Source organism: Plecotus auritus, assembly GCF_963455305.1.
Source record: "Plecotus auritus genome assembly, chromosome: 7".
NCBI classification, from domain to species: Eukaryota; Metazoa; Chordata; class Mammalia; order Chiroptera; family Vespertilionidae; genus Plecotus; species Plecotus auritus.
The window spans coordinates 93,297,189-93,316,950 of record NC_137774.1 but is presented as its reverse complement, the minus strand read 5'-3'; the positions used below and the strand labels follow the sequence as shown (position 1 = coordinate 93,316,950).

The following is a 19,762-nucleotide window of genomic DNA, read 5'->3' as shown; positions in this document are numbered from 1 at the left end:
TGTTTCTCGAAAGACCACTTGCACCACATCTTTAAAATGACCCATTTCAGGGTTCCCACAAAATACAAAGCTACACTGAGGCCGGAAGTACTTTTGCCCCTATAAAATATGGCAGAAAGCGTGCTCATCTCCAAGGGAACATCACGTAATTAGTCAAGGCGTAATATTGCGCACGCGTAGAAGCACACGTCGCCGGAAGTGATGTGCCCTTAGTAAAGCGGCTGGTTTAGCACGCGTGCGTAACAGGTTCTTCTGTCAGCTGTGTTGTGGAAATGGTGGAGAAGAAAACTTCGGGTATGTGAGCCCCCGGGGGTTTGCTTCCTTCCTTCTCTCAAATCCGAACCTGGCCTAAGATTTTTCTCACCTAATTATTAGTCTCAAATCCTTTCCCCGGTCCTCGGGTCCTGGCATCGGGGCTCCCCCACATCATCCATTCACATTTTATTGATGCCTGTTCCCAGTGGGACTCTGGGGGTGGAGAAAGGAAAAAAGGTCCTTATTTTCCTAGAACTGGCTTTTTGGGAGGAGCACAGATGTGCAGACCTACCATTGCACTTTGTACGTGCTATGGCAGAGGGATGTACAGCGCCTGGGCGCATGAAGGGGTGGCACCCAACCCAACTTCTGGAAAGGAGGGGACTGTGGAGGATTGGAGTGGAAGAGAACGCTTGAAAGCCTCGTTAGATTTCGCTCCGTGCAGGTGCGTGTGGGCTCATTCCCGGCAGCAGGAACCACACTTGCAAAGGCAAGAAAGCAAGAAAATCAAGTTGCTTAGGAAGCCAAGTTCACAGTTCGGGGTTTGCAGAGGCATAGTAAAAGAGGCTGGAGGGCTAGGGAAAGGCACACTTGAAAGACATTATATACACTGCCAATGAATTTTAACTCAGAGCAGTAGAGAAACATCCAAGGCATTTAAACTAGGGAGTGACCGAAACAAATTTATCTTTTAGAAAGGCAGTTCTGGCTTCAGTGCAGAGGATGGATTGGGGGGGGTGGGACTAGAGAAGCACTGTCCAGTAGAATTTTGGGGGATGATGGGAATGCTTTTAATCAGCACTGTTCATCATGGCAGCCATTAGCTACATGTGTCTGTTGAGCACTTGAAATGTGGTTAGTACAATCGAGGAACTGAATTTAAATTTTTATTTCATCTTAATCTACATCTGACTTTATTTTTTTTTAAATATATTTTATTGATATTTTACAGAGAGGAAGGGAGAGGGATAGAGAGTCAGAAACATCGATGAGAGAGAAACATCAATCAGCTGCCTCCTGCACACCCCCCACCGGGGATGTGCCTGCAACCAAGGCACGTGCCCTTGACCGGAATCGAACCCGGGACCCTTCAGTCCACAGGCCGACGCTCTATCCACTGAGCCAAACCGGTTTCGGCTACATCTGACTTTAAATAACCACATGTGACTAGTGGTTACTTGATTGTATAGCACAGGTCTAGAGGCTGGAAGGCCAGTTAGGAAGCCATTAAGTGGTCGAGATAAAAAGAGATGAGAGTCGGAATACCTCTAGATTGACTCGTAATAAATCCAGTCATGTCACTCCTTTCTTTAAAAAAAAAAAAAGTGTTTTTTTGTTGTTGTTTGTTTTTTAGAGGTGGGGGAAGGAGGGGGAATACAGAGATAGAAACATACATGAGAAACATCATCCATCGGCTGCTTCCTGCACGCCCCTGCTGGGCATCAGCTGGCAATCCGAGCATGTGCCCTGACTGGGAATCCAACCAGCGACCTCTTGGTTCATAGTTGACACTCAACTACTGAGCCACCCCAGCCGAGCGTCACTCCTTCCTTAAAACTCCTCACTGTATTTCTATCACCCTCACCATAGAATCCTCAAATCCAAATTTTTATGGATACTTAAAAGAAAGATTCTTAATGGTCTGCATGACTTCATACCTTCCCTCCCTCCCACACACACTTTTATACCAGCCATACAGAACTTTTAATTTATTGAAGGCACCACAGTCTCCCATCCAGGCCTTCTCTCATGCTGGTTCCAAGGCCTGAGACACCCTCCCTTCTCTCCCAACCAAGTTAAATTCTCTTCATCAATCAGGCCTCAACCTGGGTATACTTTCCTCTGGAAAATTTTCCTGACTACTCCAAGGCCAGGCTAAGTGTTTCTGTCATGCGCTCTGTAGCATTTTGTACTTCCCTATACTAGCATATACTATACTTTACTACTCTTGTTTTATCATTTGTATTCCCCACTAGACTATAGGCCCTGGTTGTATTCCAAGAGCCTAGGGCACAACCTGGCACTTGGAAGGGAGGCAGAATAGTGCAGTGATCAAGAGCATATTTTCTGATGCTGGGCAGTTTGGCATTTGAATTCTGACCCAGCCACTTACCAGCTATGCAAAGTTCAGTAAGCTGGGGATAATAATGATACCTTTTCCATAGGATTGTTGTAAGGGTTAAAGGATTCCATTTATATAGAGCTTAATATAGTGCATGGCTCATTGTTCATGCCCAGTGTTAGTCACTGGCACTGATGCTATTATTATAGTTATAGACCCTCAATAAATATTTGTTTAATGAATAAAGAGATATTTCGTGGTGAACAGCTGATATGGTAATGAAGAGAGAGCTTTAAAATAATCCTAGATTTTTGGTTTGGATGTCTATGTAGATGGTTTCATTCACTTAAAGTCTACAGGAGGAGAAGCAGACTTGGGGGGGAAGATTTTTGAATTTGAGTTGCATTATCAATGGAGTCAGCAGGTAATCTGCAGCCATTTGAATAGTCAGTTTTGGAGCTCAAGAGAATGTTTTGGATTGAGAAAATCACTTTTGGAGTCATTTGCTTGTGGGTGAGAGAGCCTTGTGTTTGGATTAAAAATCTCAGGAAGAGTTTATAAACTGAGAAAGATAACAGGGACAGAAACAGAAGCATAGCCAGATATGGAAGGAAAACCTGGAGTCATGTTAAAGAAGCCTCTGAAGGGACTCTTTCAGTGCAAGGGAGATGGAAAACACAGTCTCAGAGTGTAGAGAACTCAGGTAAAATGCATCCTGGACTTGGCCCGAGGAGGTCACCAGTGTCCTGAGTATGAGTGGTTTTCATAAAAATCCAGCCAGTTGCTGGGGTTGAGGGCTGGATGGGAGATGAAGAAATGGAGCATCACATGGACCACTGTCAAAGAGGAGTAGCTGTGAAGTTGGGTAGACATGAGAGAGTTTAGTAGGTTTTTCCATGAAGGGAAAGTACCAGTTGAGGAGGAGAGGTTGAACATACAAGAGGGAGGGGAGGACTCAGCTGCAGGTGAAGAACTGGGTTTAGCAGTGAGACTTGGTGGGGGGTGCCCAAGCAATTATGACTGAGGGTGGGCTAAAAGATGAGTGTCCCTGTGTGTCAGTGGCCCATTTCCTTTGAGGTAGGAAATGAAATTGCATGAAGGCCAGGTGCATTAAGGTACCAACGGAGCCTGGAAGCCCTGAATTTACAGTGTTCTCGTCAGCACGGTTGTGTGATTTCTGCCAGCATTTCTTTGATTGTATCCTCTGGGATTGGGAGGAAAGGTTGCGGCCAAAGACATAGAAAACAAGCATGAGTGACTGAAATGGCAGACTTAACTAGCTGGGAAGGAAGCAAACCAGAGGGGCTTGCAAGACCCCCAGTGGAGCCTGAAATTGCGGACAGTATTGAATCCTATACATATGTTTTTTCCTATACGTATATATATTTTACAGCTTCTCTTTGGCATATACTTGACATCACTACTCTTGTAGTGTTTTGGGGCCATTATTAAGTAAAATAAGGGTTACTTAAACACAAGCATTTTGATACCACAACAATTGATCTGATAACTGACATGGCTACTTAGTGGTTAACGGGCAGGTAGTGTATACAGCCTGGATACTTGGAAAAGAGATGATTCACAGAAAGGAGTGGTTGGCATGAGATTTCATCATAGGCTCCTGTTTTTGGTGGCCCTGGATGCTGTAACTCTTATGTGGTACTAGAGCTAGAACAGTGTGCAATTTAAGACTTATGAATTGTTTATTTCAAGTTAACATTTTCAGATCACAGTTGACCTCAGGTAACTAAAACTGCAGAAAATGAAATCTCAGATAAGGGGGCACTACTGTATTGGTAGATGATATAGGGGCCAAGGACTCAGTGACTAGGATGAGATCAGAGAACTGTGACTCCACACCCCATGGATATCATCCACACACTGCCCAGAGCCTGGGTTACCTCAGCTTCTCTCTTCTCTGTGTGCCTCACCCCCCATAACTCTTCTGGTTTTGCCCCATGTAGTTCGCTCCCAGGACCCTGGACAGCGGCGGGTACTGGACAGGGCTGCCCGGCAGCGCCGTATCAACAGGCAGCTTGAGGCCTTGGAGAATGACAACTTCCAGGATGACCCCCACGCAGGACTCCCCCAGCTTGGCAAGAGACTGCCTCAGTTTGATGATGATGCAGACACTGGTGAGGCGGGTGGGACTGGGGACACATGGCTAAAGGAAGGGGAAAGAGTCTGCCTAGATTAGGGTTGTGGAAGGACATTGGGCTGGGGGGCAGATGACCCAGGAGCTCCTCTGGCTCTGCCAGGAACTGGCTCCTGTGACTTTGACCAAGTCACTCTCCCCATTCTGTGCCTTAGTTTCCTCTTGTGTATGTAGAATAAAGACAATGGAGTAGGTGAGCTCTGAACTCCCTTCCAATATAAAGTCTTAGATTTAGGGAGTGTAGAGATGAAGAACGGCTGGGATTGGAGAAGTTGGGGGAAGGGAAAAAGATGGTAGACAGAGCCCTACTGAGAGCCCAGGTGGGTATGTGAGTAGGGAATGGACATGAGGACACTAGGAATAATGGGGCAGGGAAAGATGGTGCATTTCTTGGAACGTGCCAAGTAACTCATTTCTCTTGACCTCTAGGAAAGAAAAAGAAGAAAACTCGAGGTGATCATTTTAAACTTCGCTTCCGGAAAAACTTTCAGGCCTTACTAGAGGAGCAGGTGAGAGAGGAGCTGGTGGGGAGGAACCCACAGAGAAGGGCTGAGCCCATAGAGATTCCTGTCCCTGGCGGGTGTTTGCTATGAGGGTGGAGGAGTTGTGTAGTCTGCCCCCTTATATCTGCAGAACCTGAGTGTGGCCGAAGGCCCCAACTACCTGACAGCTTGTGCGGGACCCCCATCCCGGCCCCAGCGCCCCTTCTGTGCTGTATGCGGCTTCCCCTCTCCATACACCTGTGTCAGCTGTGGCGCCCGGTACTGCACTGTGCGCTGTCTGGGCACCCATCAGGAAACCAGGTTAGCTTAGAATGTGCTCCAGGTCCACACCCTTTTCCTCCTACACCCCACAGCCTCCCAGACCCTCTCCTCATCCTGGGCTTCTCTGCCTGTAGATGCCTGAAATGGACGGTGTGAGCCTGGGTGTCCCTGGAGAGGAAGGCCCTCTATGCATCAACCTGTCCTCAGAAAGGACATCACGGAAATGAAAGGTGCTCCTCTGGACCAAGAGAGGAACTATTCACTCACCCAACAAACCTTGTGTCTTATCCTCCAGAGAAGACCAGTCTTACTCCCAGGGATGTGGCAGGGAAGTGGGCCACCCCCCAGGGTACTATCATAATAAAAGGTCTTATGTGAGGAGGCACCTGCCTTTTGGTCACATAGTATTTCGGGGGTGAGGGTGATCGGTCATCCGTTTCTCCTACTCACTACTCTGTCTTTTTTTTCCTACCTGTCAATCACTGCTCCTACTCTCTGCCCCTCTAGGTCCCTGACCATGAAAGATTTTGTCCCATTCTTCATGTCTCTGCATTTCTTGGCTGCTTCTTTATGTCACATTTTTGGTTATTGATTTAGTTAATTTGTTTTTGCTTTTTGTTTTTCTAGTTCTTCTGAATGATTTTTGAATACAGCAAGGCCCCAGGAATGGCCAGTCTGAGGAAACAGTTGTCCTGAGGAAGCTCTTATTATCAGGGGCTGTGGTATGTGAACTTATTAGCAGAGCAAACCCAGAAGTTTCTGGGAGGCATGGAGGAATTCATGGTGTAGAGGCTCCTGTTCTTGGGGTCCCTGCATGTTATAACTCTTGGGTGGTACTAGAGCTTCTTCCACCCACACCTCTTCTAAGTGTGTTCTTTTTTTTTTTTTTTTTTTAAGGAAATAATAATCCTTTTATATTTTTAAAATCATTTTTATTGAGAATATTACAGATGTCCCTCCCTTTTTCCCCATTACCCCCCTCAACTGGTTCCTGTTCTGCCCCAGGCCTCCTACCACCCTATTGTCTGTGTTCATGGGTAATGCATATCTATAATAATAAAAGCATAATATGCTAATTAGACCAGACAGCCGAATGGCCTTCCGGGTGCTGAGGTTAGGGGTGATCAGGCAGGCAGGCAGGCGAGAAGTTAGGGGCGATCAGACAGGCAGGCAGGCGAGTGGTTAGGGGCAATCAGGCAGGCAGGCAAGCAGTTAGGGGCCATCAGGCAGGCAGGCAGAGTGGTTAGGAGCCAGCGGTCCCAGATTGTGAGAGAGATGTCCGACTGTTGGTTTAGGCCCGATCCCGCAAGGATCCCTTGTGGGATCGGGCCTAAACTGGCAATTGGACATCCCCCGAGGGGTCCCGGATTGCGAGAGGGTGTAGGCTGGGCTGAGGGACACCACCCCCTCCTGTTCACGAATTTCATGCACCGGGCCTGTAGTATGCATATAAGATCTTTGGTTAATCTCTTCCCACCCCCACTTCTCTTCCCTCTGAGAATCATCACTCTGCTCCATGTTTCCATGCCTCTGATTCTATTTTATTCATCAGTTTATTTTGTTCATTAGATTTCTTGTTTGTTTATTTTGATTTTTAGATTTAAATGTTGATAAATATGTATTTATTGCCATTTTATTATTCATATTTTTTACCTTTTTTTCTTCTTCTTCCTCTTCTTAAAGAATAGGCTTTAACAATTCGTGTATTACTGATTTGGTGGTGATGAACTCCTTTAGCTTTTTCTTATCTGTGAAGCTCTTTATCTGACCTTCAATTCTAAATGATAGCTTTGCTGGGTAGAGTAATCTTGGTTGTAGGTCCTTGCTATTCATTACTTTGAATATTTCTTGCCACTTCCTTTTGGCCTGCAACGTTTCTGTTGAGAAATCAGTTAATAGTCATATGGGCACTCCCTTGTAAGTAACTAACTGCTTTTCTCTTGCTGCTTTAAGATTTTCTCTTTGTCTTTAACTCTTGGCATTTTAATTATGATGTGTCTTGGTGTGGGCCTCTTTAGAGTCCTCTTGTTTGGGATTCTCTGCGTTTCCTGGACTTGTAAGTCTATTTCTTTCACCAGGTAGGGGAAGTTTTCTGTCATTAATTTCTTTAAATAGGTTTTCAATACCTTGCTCTTCCATAATGCGAATGTTGGTATGCTTGAAGTTGTTGCAGAGGCTCTTTACACTATCTTCATATTTTGTGATTCTTTTTGCTCTTCTGATTGGGTGTTTTTTGCTTCCTCGTATTCCAAATCCTTGATTTGATTCTCAGAATCCTCTATTTTATGTTGAATCCCCTGTAAATGATTCTTTTTTCTTTTTAAAATATATTTTATTGATTTTTTACAGAGAGGAAGGGAGAGGAACAGAGAGCTAGAAACATCTATCAGCTGCCTCCTGTACACCCCCCACTGGAGATGTGCCCCCAACCAAGGTACATGCCCTTGACCGGAATCGAACACGGGACTCTTGAGTCCGCAGGCCGATGCTCTATCTACTGAGCCACACCAGTGAGGACTGTAAATGATTCTTTATTTCAGTTAGTGTATGCTTAGTTTCTGACTGGTCTTTTTTTTATTTTATCCTCACCTGAGGGTATTTTTTCCATTGATTTTTTTTTTTTTTTTTTTTTAGAGAGAGTGGCAGGGAGAGGGAGAGACAGAGAGAAACACTGATGTGAGAGAGACACATTGATTGATTGCCTCCCGCACGCCCCCAACTAGGGCTGGGAACCTGCAACTGAGGTACATGCCCTTGACCGGAATTGAACCTGGGACCCTTCAGTCCGCAGGCTGACACTCTATCCACTGAGCCAAACCAGCTCGGGTCTTTTTTAATGTCTTTGACATTCTCACTAAGATCCTTGAAAGTCCCACTAAGTTCCTTGAAACTCTCTTTAAGTCCCTTGAAGCTCCATTAAGATCCTTGAGTAATCTTATAACCATTGTCATGAACTCTGTATCCAATAGCTTGCTTGCTTCCATTTCTTTCATTTGTAACATGTGTCTTTGTCTCTGCATTTTGGCTGCTTCCCTTTGTTTGTTTCAGTATATTAGGTAGAGCTGTTATGTTTCTTGGAATTGGTAGAGTGGCCTTGTGTAATAGGTGGCTCAGCCTTCCCAGTCATCGGAGCTGGGCATTCTAGGTGTGCCCCTGTGTGGGCTGTGTGTACAGTCTTATTGTAGTTGAGCTTTGATTGGCATCACTGGGAGAACCAGCCATCTACAATGGAAGAGCTGCTATCTAGAAGTGGCTCTAGTTGCCCAGACTCTGTTGGAACATAACCAAGCAGGTGCTTAAAAAGTATTTGTTGAACATATGACCTCAATAAAATATTAATGATATCCAGCAAAGTCAGAGTTAAGCACCTTTTTAGTCTCTTCTCCCCATTTCGGAGGACTTTCTTGGGGCTGGCTCAGATGTTCCTGGTGTCTTCCTGAGGAACTACTTGCCCTTTCTCTGGAGACTTGCAGTTGGGCAAGAGGTGTTGGTGACAGCTTTGTGTTGAATGGTGGTGAAAACAGGGTTTATAGTCATTCAGTCCTAAATGTGGTGTTTTTACGTCATTGATGGCTGTAAATTTTTTTACTATTCTTCCATTGAAGGTGGGGTCTTTATCCCCTTCCTCTGGGATCTGGGTAGGCTTATGACTGCTTCACCTAGGAGAGAGTGGCAGAAGTGAAACCATATGACGTGCAAGGCTAGGTGTAAAAGCAGTGTACCTTCTGCCATGTTCCTAGGACACTTTTTTTTGTTTTTTTAATTAAATTTATTGAGGTGACATTGGTTAATAGGATCATGTAGGTCTAGGACATTTGCTTTTGGAACCCTCAGTCACCATGTAAGAAATCCAACTGTTCTGAAGCCACCATGCTCTGAGGAAGCCCAGGCTACATGGAGAGGCACGTGCAGGTGCTCCTGGTGACAGGTCCAGTTGACAGGCCTTCAAGCCATCCCAGCCCAGGCTTCCATCATAGGAGTGAAGATGCTTCCTGATGACTTCAGCCAAGGCACCACGGCAGCCTCAGCCATTTGAGTCTTCCTAGCTTTGTCCTCAACATCATGGAACAAGCACTAGGCATCTCTGATGGACCCTGTCTAAATTCCTGACCTCAGAATCCGTGTGTGTAACAAGTTTATGCCATTGAGTCTTGGGATGGTTTGTTATGCAATACAATCGTAATTGGGACATCACGAATCCAGCTTGCTGACTGCTAACTCCTGGCTTAGGTTTATTGTCTCTCCCAGGAAGAGAAACTTTCCTGGGTCCTAATCTTTTTTTTTCCGCTCCACCAAGAAGTACACTCAAGAAAGAAACCAGAAGAAAAGACGATTTCCTTGCAGTGAATCACCACCTGTGCTTTGCTGTGTTCCACCTGCCTTGGAATTCCTGTCAGATTTCCACTGAGTCAGCACAATCTCTTTGGTTTATTTCTTAAGTTCGCTGACCTTATTTCATATTTTGTTGTTCTAAAAACAATCACATAGGTTCTGCTTGGTGTGAGATTTGTCTGCTCACTGACACATTCAGCCTAACCCAACTGACCTTGATAGGACAGAGCCAGACCCCAAGGCCCTCCCTTGCTCTGACATGGATTGTTTCTACAAGTCATCCACTGACATTCTTGAGGAAGGGTCTCCAGACCCCCATTTAAAACCATAGCTCCTCAAGAAAAGCTTTGACCAACTTTTGCCAGCATCCTGTCTATTAGTGGAAACTTGTTCCCCACCTTAGGAGGCACCCAGACCTTTGGGAAATCTACACTATGCCAAAAGCTTCTGGTGGCTAAAGCCAGGGTTTGATGGAGCCCCACAGTCCCTGCCTGGGCACACAGGAGCAGAAGAGGTTAATGCTATGATCTGGAAGGCTAGAGGCTTGGGGGGCTCATAGCTAAAGACCTCAGTGAGTACTGACTCTGATTGATGTGAATAAGTTTGGAGAGCCAGGATTTCTGGGAAGCAGGCCAGGTGTGTCTTCAGTCTTGGACAAATCTTGGTCCTACTACTTACTGATTGTGTAGCTTGGGTAGGTCACTTTACCTTTCTGACTGCATAGCCACCTCCCAGATATTGTGAGGATTAAGTGAGGCAGTGCACCTAGCCCAGCGTCTGGCATCTAGAAAGTACTCAGAAAATGATAGCTATTGACCTTATTGCCCAAGACCTAAAGCAGTTTGTTGTGGAGCATTTTCATAGCCAGTTCCTTAAAAAACTGAAGATTCTTTGGAGTAACCCTGACATCTTGCCCATTATATGGTAACTAGCTGTTTACATTTCTCTTTGCTCCTATCTTGTGTGTTTTTTTTTAGGGCAGGGGTCATGTCTTAATGCTCTAACTTCTAGGAAAGAACATGTCGATAGCCCTTTATAGCCGTGTGACTATGACTGATTGACAAAGAAATTAAAACCTAACCTGGTGCCGAAACCGGTTTGGCTCAGTGGATAGAGCGTCAGCCTGCGGACTGAAAGGTCCCAGGTTCGATTCCGGTCAAGGGCACGTACCTTGGTTGCGGGCACATCCCCAGTGGGGGGTGTGCAGGAGGCAGCTGATCGATGTTTCTCTCTCATCGATGTTTCTAACTCTCTATCCCTCTCCCTTCTTCTCTGTAAAATATCAATAAAATATATTAAAAAATAAAATAAAATAAAACCTAACCTGGTGATCATGTTAAGGCACTTATTAAATGCTCAAATGTGAGACCTAGCTAAGGCTAGTTTTCCTGTAACGGGGAGGAGAGAAGAGGCAGGATGGAGTGTGGGAAAGGAGGTAGAAGCTGTGGGGGATGGTAGAGGGAGAATTTGGGTTGGAGGTGCTTGGTGGCAGCATCGGGAGTTGCAATTGGCTTCTGTCCTTCACTGTGGGTATACAGGCATCCCTGTGGATTTTCATGGCCTTTCAGAATGGTAAGAACCTTTTAAAGATGTGTGTCTCATCCAGAGAGGGAAACTACAATCGGTTTGCTAACAAAAGCAAGTCAGGTGAACTGGTACTTGCCATGGTAGATTGTTACAGTAAAGGCCCCTACAAAACACACTTCCCGGTGTCTGCACTCTGCAGTCCCTTATGGGCTTTGGACTTAGCCAGGGGCCTGTCCAAAAGCAGAGTGAAGTGGGTAAGATATACAGTTTTTTGTGGACTCAAAAAACACCAGTGTTTCTGGGTGAAGCCCAGTGGGAAGCTTTGATGCAAATGTGTGTCCAAGGCTAGTGGAACAGTCCAGCTTGCATAATTGTACAGGGGGATAAGAAGTGGGGATAAAAAAGATGGGCTAGGGCCAGGCAGTGTGTCCAGGTCTTAATTGTCCTTTTTCATTTTTCTGAGCCATCAGGGAACTTCCAGGGCAGGACAATAAATGATGTTCCAGGCCCGGCTGGTGTGGTTCAGTGGTTGAGCATCGACCCATGCACCAGAAGGTCACTGGTTTGATTCCTGGTCAGGTTGTGAGTGAGATTCCCTGCAGGAGGCAGCCAATCAATGATCCTCTCTCATCGATGTTTCTATCTCACTCTCCCTTTCTCTCTCTAAAATCAATAAAAACATTAAAAAAAAAACACCCACCTCAATTAGGGAAACCCTATGACCAGTCTGGGCAAGTGAGAATGAGGGCCTGACCAGGACCAGGCAGTGAAGGGAGAGAAGTAGGTGGATGTAAAGACACTGGAGGGAAAACTGATGGGATTTGGCAGCTGAGGGGAGGGGAAGTGAAGGGAGAAGCCAGAGATGATTGAGGTTGTCAATCTGTGACTGAGAAGTTGACGATAATAGGAATGAAAGGAACTGTGGCTTTGGGAGAAAGGAATGAATTTGCCCTGCCTGTGAAACGGGGTGCATGAACTTCTGAAGCTCCGGAGAGCTGTTAGAATGTAGATGTTAGCATCTCTACATCCTAGGAGAGAGCACAGGTGCGTAGATGGGATGAAAAGGAACGAGAAAAGGCTGAGATCAGGCCACCTCCCCAGTGACTGGTCACTATAGTCAGTGCTACAAGGGAAGGCACCAGGTTAAGGCCCTATCATCTTTCACTAGATGCTCAGCTTCTTTCTCAATGCCTCATTTTCCAGTCTTAAGTGGGTAACAAGGCTGTTCAGTACCCTGTGCCAAGCCTGCCCATGACCCAGTGCTGTCTGAACTGGACACCATGGAGTCATACACATGCCACTGATATGCAAGACTGTGAACAGATGTTCAGAGCCTTTTCTGGAAGTTATTGAACGTTCCCAGAAAGATGTACCTGCACCAGACCCTTGATTTGACACAATTTCAAAGGGCTGGTCAGTTTCTGATAACCACTCTCAGGCCCGGGTAAAGAAACTGCTCTAGACCATCTGTATCCTGTACAGCTGTGAAGAAAGGTTGAAAGTAAACGAGTGACTTGTTATCTCAGGCTGACCAGTTTCCTAGAGCTGGGTCTCCCGATCTGCTCCCTGATGACTCTGTTCAGTAATTTTAAGAATGCCACACTCTTGCCCTGGCTGGTGTGGCAAGGGGTTAGCATCGGCCTACGGACTGAAGGGTCTCTGGGTTCGATTCCTGTCAAGGGCCTGCATCTGAGTTGCAGACTTGATCCCCAACCCCAGTCAGTGTGCATGCGGGAGACAACCAATTGATGTGTCTCTCTCACATCGATGTTTCTCTTGCACTCTCTTGAAAAAGAAAAAAAATCAAAGGAAAAAATATCTTCGGCCGAAACCGGTTTGGCTCAGTGGATAGAGCGTCGGCCTGCGGACTGAAGGGTCCCGGGTTCGATTCCGGTCAAGGGCATGTACCGTGGTTGCGGGCACATCCCCAGTAGGAGGTGTGCAGGAGGCAGCTGATAGATGTTTCTCTCTCATCGATGTTTCTAACTCTCTATCTCTCTCCCTTCCTCTCTGTAAAAAATCAATAAAATATATTAAAAAAATATATATATCTTCGAGTGTGGATTAACCAAAAAAATAAAAGAGTGCCACACTTTTGAAATCACTTGCAACCATGCCTTCGTTTTGCTGGATTAGATAGTCCAAAGGTGATGGAGAGGGGGACAGGTGACAGTCTGGTGTCTGAGAACTGAGATGACTCTGGGTGCTGCCCCAGTCAACTCTTGATTGGCCAGTTGCTTCATGACACCCTCAGCCCCTGAACAGTTCACAATACAAATTTATTTAAGCATGTATTTATACAGAATGCAAGCACTCTGGGGCATCCCCATCGGCCTAATCTCTCAGACCCCCCACTCGGAGGATAGAGAGGGGTCAGGTGCAGTCTCAGGAGTCCGAAGTGAGTCCTCAGGAGGCAGCTTCTTGGCCAGAGGAGGGAAGCGTAGCCAGGGCAGAGCTCCGATTAGAGAGAGGAGCCTGAGCTAGGTGTGGCTTCCAGGCCCAAGGTGGAGTCCTGGGAGTGGCTTGGCCCTGGGGCATGGCTTGCCTCTGAGGTGGTAATACCAAGCAGGGGCCTGCTCCTGCTGTCCGGGGCTCCAGGAACCCCTTTCCACTGTGGACAGTGGGAAGGGAATAGGATCCACAGGCCAGGCCTCCTACACATAAGCGTTTTTCCCGTATTTGCCGAAGCTGATGTCGTCTTCATACGAGGCTGCTGCGGGTCGCACATGGGCAGCGGGGCCAGCGGACTGCACTGTGGAGGCCTTGTAGGGCAGCCGGGTGCTGGCAAGGGAGGGGCCAGGTCAGAAGGAGGTGCAACCCTCGCTGTTCTCCCCTACTCCCACCCGAGCAGCTCACCCTCCCTTACCTGGTGGTGCGGTCCTCTTCGGGAGCACAGCAGCAGTTGGAGCAGAGGCAAACACCGCCCAGGATGGTCAGCAGGGAGGCGCTCCAGCCCAGGTAGAGCGCGGGGCCCAGCTCATACCTGGGGACAAAACAACGCAGGGCAGTGCTAGCTCAGGGACATGCCCAAGTTCCACCCCTGAGGGTGGGGCTCCCACACTCACTTGGTTCCTGGATACAAGGGGTCAAAGAAGTCCCGGGTGATGTTGGAGGCATACCAGGTGATGGCCACCATCCCGCAGCAACCTAGGGCAGGGAGAGAACTGCACTGGAGCCCTAGGCCCCTAGGGAACTTAGGGGGAGGGCCAGGCAGGAGCAGCCTAGAGAGTAGGCTGTGGGGTTATCAAGTCCAAGAGCAAATTTCATTCCCTCCCTTTCTTCCCTCTCCCCAGCTCATGACCATTCTAGGGCTGATTGTGAACTTCTCCATCTAGCCAGAACCCAAGACCCAAACCATACTCTGCTCCTCAGCCAGCCCTTGTCCCCTCCTCATCCCTGGCCAGCTTTGTTCATCCCTGCCCTCTAGCATCTTGATCATTTAGTGTCCTCACTTGGCACTGTGCCCTATCCTTCCTAGAAAGCCCAGCTGCTGTAAGCAATCTTATCCAGTTAGCCCTGTCTGTCCTGACACTTGTGTCCTTTGGCCTCCCAAAGCCCTCAGCCTGTGATGTGCCTTTGCCACTCAGTGAAAGCCTGAAGCCAGTGAGATCCCTGGATTACAGGACCAGCCTTGCCACTCGCTAGGGGCTTGTCTTCCAGTAAGTCCCCTGACCTTTCTAAGCTCATTTCCACATCTGGAGGACAGACGAGATTCCTCCTTACCTCACAGGCTTATGAAGTGATGTGTGTAGGTATGCTTTACAAACTGAAAAGGGATAGCCAGTCATGCAGTATTGTTTCTGTGCCATGTGTGTGTCTGTACACACACATACCCTGACTCTGATCTTCCCAGCCAGGCTGAAAGCTTGGGAGGGCAGACCCTCACTTTCCCCTTTGGAATCTCTCCCACACCACACCTGGGGGCGGGGGGGCTGACCTCAGCCTTTTCCCCTTTCCTTTTCATCCCATCTGCTCACCTGTGCTCTCTCCTAGGATGTAGAGATGCTCACATCTACATTCTAACAGTCAGCTCTCCGGAGCTTCAGAAGTACATGCACCCCCTTTGTTTCACAGGCTGGGCAAATTCATTCCTTTCTCCCAAAGCCACAGTTCCTTTCATTCCTATTATTGTCAACTTCTCAGTCACAGATTGACAACCTCAATCATCTCTGGCTTCTCTCTTCACTTCCCTTCCCCTCAGTTAGCTGTGGGGGCTCAAGAAACATTGCTAATGGACTGATTTGTAGCCAAGGGATTTGGTGAGTGCAGGTGAAGCTGAGGTGAGCAAGGAGAGAGGGAAGAGCTTAGCCTGGGAGGGCAGGTATCAATGCAAAGGGGAAGGAGTGGGAGCTGGAGAAGACAGACCCCTGGGGTCTGTTGCCAAGGGCTACTCCCAAGCCCCCACCACAGCACAGGGCCCACCCATCACCTTCCCTCAATTACCAGCCAGTATGTATAGGGCCCCGGCAGTGGCCGCCAGCTTGGCTTTCCTGGAGAGCACCAAGCTCCCAATATTTGTGCAGCGCAGTCCCATCATGCCCAAGAAGAGGCCCAGGAAGCCCAGGAGGATGGCGGTGATCATGAGTGCCCGGCAGGCCTGGATGTATCCTGGGAAGGTGGGTTACAGCATGGGTCCCTGAGCTAGCTGCTTGCCCCTCCATCTCCTCTCCCCTCAGTGACAGCCAGCCCCTTACAGCCCATGCTCAGGCCTCAGTCTCTAGAAGTCCTCAAATCCTCTTCTTCCCCTTTGGGTCCATCCAGCCCTGAGGGGTCACACAGTCCTCCTTCCCAGGAGCTCACCTCAGTCCCAAGGAGTCTCAGCCGCTCCTGCCCTGCCACCTGCCCCAGTGCACTTCCCCCGAACCTGCACCTATACCTCCGTATAGGGCTTCTCCTCGGCACTACTGACTTGGCTGGATAATGCTTTGTTCTGGGGTCCTGCACATTATAGGATGTTCAGCAGCATCCTTGGCGTCCACCACTAGATGTCAGTAGTCTCCTCAAGGGGGACAATGAAATTTGTAGACTGTCAAATGACCCCTGGGGGGCAAAATCGCCTAGTTGAGAACCACTGTTCTGCTACATCACCACCAATCTCTGCTGTGCATAGTAGAAACCACACCTGGATAACCCCAGCCCCTTCCCCACACCTGCCTCTCTCCAGGTCCCACCTAGTACCTAGCACTGTGCCAGACATCCTGACCTGAGCTTCTTCCTTGAGTGATCAGTAGGGGGCAGCAGTGGCCTATAGGTCGCTGGGTCCAGGACAGTTTCTAATCTGGGAGGTGGGATTCCTGGGCCCAGGACCAATCCAAGTCAGTTTTGCACATGTGCTTTCAGTGCCTCAGTTTCCCCTTTCTCAAAGCTGAAGGAAATGGCTGGCTTCCTTCCTGGCTCCCCTTCCCCCTCCCCTGACTTTGATAGTTGCCAAGCACCCAAGGACCTTGCACTCCTTTCCCAGGTGGGGCAGTGCCATCAGTGCTGAAGGGGAAAGGCTGGGTCCCTGCCAAGAGGATGTTTAGTGGCGTGGAGCTGGGGGGTAGGGAGGAGGGACAAAGTTCTCTGGGAGCATTTTCTTACTCCCAGCATTCCCTCTGGAGTTCCCGCCCTCTTCACCTACCCCATATCCTATTCCCTCCCACCCATCCATCTACCCACCTCCACCTGGTAGACCAGCTCTGGTAGACAAAGGGTAGATTATTAAAGGGCCCGTGAGAGCATGGGCTGGAAGGCTGGAGGCTAGGGGTGCACAGCTTGGGGGTGACTAAATGACAGGACCCCCCTCAGGACTAGAACCAGCCTTGGAAGTCAGCCAGCTCTGAACTCAAACACAAGTCAGGATTCCAACCTGTGTGACTCGGGGTGCGTTAATGCTTATCCCTGCAGTTTCCCCAGTTCTCTAAAAATAGGTTACTAACACCCCAATAGCAGAACTATTGTAAACAGCCCTAAAATGGTGCATGTGAAGTACCCAGCACCACACCCGGAACCAAGATGCCCCTCAGCACTGGGCAGCTGCACTCTGCCCTTCCCCCAAGCCCGCTCTTGCCTCTTCATCTTTCATGCGTACTCATGCTCTCCCTCAGGTCAAGAGCAGCAGTTCAAGGGCAGGCAGGCTCACAGCAAAGGCCCTTCCTCACGGTGTGGTTGGGAGGTATGTGAGGTGGGATGACCAGGGCTGCTGAGCTGGCTGCCTCCCGTGTCCCTTCTGGCCACTCAGCATTCTGGGCTTCGAGCCCAGCTCATACAAGCTTTCATAGTTGTTGGGGTTTTTTTTTTGGGGGGGGGATGGCGGGGGGAAGCACTTGCCTTGTTAAGTCCTAGAGAAAGTGATGAAAGGATGAAGCCTCTGCAACTGCTCTGGGAGATTCTGGGAATATTGGGGACACAAGAGACCCACCTGGACCCCCTAACTGCTCAGAGCATCTTTGACATTCCTGGGGGATTTCGTGTAGCCCTGCTCTAGCCCAGTGTTGGCCTCTGTTCCTTCCCCTACCTCCAGCACCTGCAGAAGGGGACCTACAAGAGTGAGAAGGCTCCGGGAGAACCCAGTGAGGCTGCGGGAGTGGCACCGCAGAGGGTTCCTGGTCATCCCCTCTTGGTTTTTGGTATGGGGCCAACTGAAGGGAGACTCCCCTAGGGAATAATGGGGGGCTACTCATAGGATAAGCAGGAAGCTGCTACAGCTACCAGGGAGAATCTTTCTCAGCCAAAAGAGCTGTAGGCTCCCGCTCACCAAGAACTGAAAAATACGCCCCCAGGAGACCCGAAAACACTTGCACACCCTCTCACCTGCTGACATTAGACACTCAAGACTCTCTAAAACAGTCCTTTAGGGTTCGCCACGGCATTGGTGTCTCAGTGGAAGCCTGATGAGGCTACTGAGATTGTCTCAACTCCCAAGAATCCAAGATGGGGCCTTCTCTTCACCCCCAAACTCCAACACTACAATGCTAAAATTGTTTGAGTGCATATAGATGCTAACATCATGTTAACATTTTTTACCTTTTATTTCATAAAGTCCCCACGACTATTATGATCCTCATTTTACAGATGGGTCAGATAAAGCTCATTTTACCACCTGTGCAAGGCACAGAGCTACGACACAGCTGGCACTGGCCTGGCAGTCTAATCCTGGTGCCTGCACTTGTAACCACTGAGACAGAGTGGCATATGAGGGCAGGGGGCCACGTGTGACCGGGTCACCGCTGCAGTTCTAGACAGGAGGCTACCCCCAGCACTCCCTTCTGCAGGAGCCGTTCTCTGAGCTTGGTCAGGCCTCTCTCATCTGTATGGCACCCAAGTCCAGACCCAGGCAGCACCCAAAGTCCCGGAGCTCTCTCCAACCTCCCACCCTCCCTCTGCTCCCTTCACCCTCCACCTTGTACCGGAGAGGGCCAGCATGGACGGGAACTCCCAGCAGTTGTGGACTCCCAAGGAGTCGGTTGCGCAGCTGTACCAGAGGTTCTCGAAGATGGTGTTGGTAGTGATGACATTCCCATGCACAGTGGACACTCTCCAGTAGCTGTTTGGCAAAGTCACACCCAGCATCAGCAGCCCCACAGCTGCCATGAAGAAGCCAAAGGTCTCCACAGCCACTGACATGGTGGGACGCAGGCCCTGAGGGGCACCTGCGGCCCCAGAGGGAGAAGGGCTGAGCCCCAGGGGACTTTGAGGGGCGTTGGCTAGGGAGAGGTGTTAGGGCAGGGTGGGAAGAGAGAGTGGGGAAGGGCGGAAGACCAGCGGCAGCCTCGGCCTCAGGTCTGTCTCCAGGTGTCTGCCTTCCTTCTCTTTCTGGGTTTCTGCTTCCCTGCAGGTCAGCAGTTAGAGGAATGAGCCAAGAGCCCGTGGCAGATGTTGATGAGATGTAAGGAATAAACGAAACGGGCCAAAAGTCCACTGCCTCTGGCTGCCCTGGGTTCCCCGCCCCACAGGGTGTGGGGGGGGACTTACCGGGGAGTGACTAACGGATGCAGCCAAGGAGGGGCCCCCTTGGGAGGCATTGGGAGCCAAGGGGAAGCGTGTCTCTGACTCAGCTTTCATCAGGAGCCAGAGAATGGAATAAGAGGGACAAGAAGAGACAGAGGCAGAATATGACCATGGACAAGCACGGCAGCCTTCAACAGGGAAGAAACAGGGAGCAGAGGCACTACCTCTTGGTGTTGGTGAGAACAATTCAGGAAACTGAAAGACCTAAGGGTTGGGGCATTGAGTCTTCCAGGAAGATTGTTGAAGAAGGGAACGGGGTCTGTGGGGGAAACCAGACACAGAATAAAGCTGGAGCCCCATGAGTTCATTTCTGCTTCTGTGAACTAAAGCTCCTCCTCCTCATCTCATAGGTTGTAATAAGAATTGTGACCAGCCCTAGCCAGTTTGGCTCAGTGGATAGAGCGTCGCCCTGCAGACTGAAAGGTCTCAGGTTTGATTCTGGTCAAGGGCATGTACCTTGGTTTGTGGGCACATCCCCAGTAGGGGATGTGCAGGAGGCAGCTGATCAATGTTTCCCTGTCATCGATATTTCTAGCTCTCTATCACTCTCCCTTCCTCTCTGTAAAAAATCAATAAAATATATTAAAAAAAAAAAAAAAGAATTGTGACCAGATCAAAGCTCCCCACACGTATGAATTACTCGATACTTGACTGTCCTGGGTTTCGGTGCTGCAGACC

At 48.8% G+C, this 19,762-nt stretch overlaps 2 protein-coding genes across 4 annotated transcripts; one reads left to right on the top strand and one right to left on the bottom strand.

Moving 5' to 3' along the window:
• Positions 1-192: 192 nt before the first annotated feature.
• ZNHIT1 (zinc finger HIT-type containing 1) lies at positions 193-6,309 on the top strand. Of its 2 annotated transcripts, none has more exons than XM_080679920.1 (5): positions 193-294; positions 4,282-4,452; positions 4,902-4,981; positions 5,085-5,275; positions 5,371-6,309. In XM_080679920.1, exons 1-5 carry the CDS (start codon positions 273-275, stop codon positions 5,390-5,392), a joined length of 486 nt encoding a protein of 161 aa, XP_080536046.1. In that variant the 5' UTR covers positions 193-272; the 3' UTR covers positions 5,393-6,309. The 2 variants fall into 2 exon arrangements, with proteins under 2 accessions (XP_080536046.1, XP_080536047.1); XM_080679921.1 differs by having other exon boundaries at positions 5,106-5,275; positions 5,371-5,626.
• Positions 6,310-8,776: 2,467 nt separating this feature from the next.
• CLDN15 (claudin 15) lies at positions 8,777-19,011 on the bottom strand. Of its 2 annotated transcripts, none has more exons than XM_080679919.1 (5): positions 18,484-18,874; positions 15,539-15,703; positions 14,161-14,242; positions 13,962-14,078; positions 8,777-8,895 (listed from the first exon to the last, which is right to left on the bottom strand). In XM_080679919.1, the coding sequence occupies exons 1-5, from the start codon at positions 18,698-18,700 to the stop codon at positions 8,892-8,894; spliced, it is 585 nt and encodes a 194-aa protein (XP_080536045.1). In that variant the 5' UTR covers positions 18,701-18,874; the 3' UTR covers positions 8,777-8,891. The 2 variants fall into 2 exon arrangements, with proteins under 2 accessions (XP_080536045.1, XP_080536044.1); XM_080679918.1 differs by lacking the exon at positions 8,777-8,895 and adding an exon at positions 13,356-13,876 and having other exon boundaries at positions 18,484-19,011.
• Between the last annotated feature and the right edge of the window lie 751 nt (positions 19,012-19,762).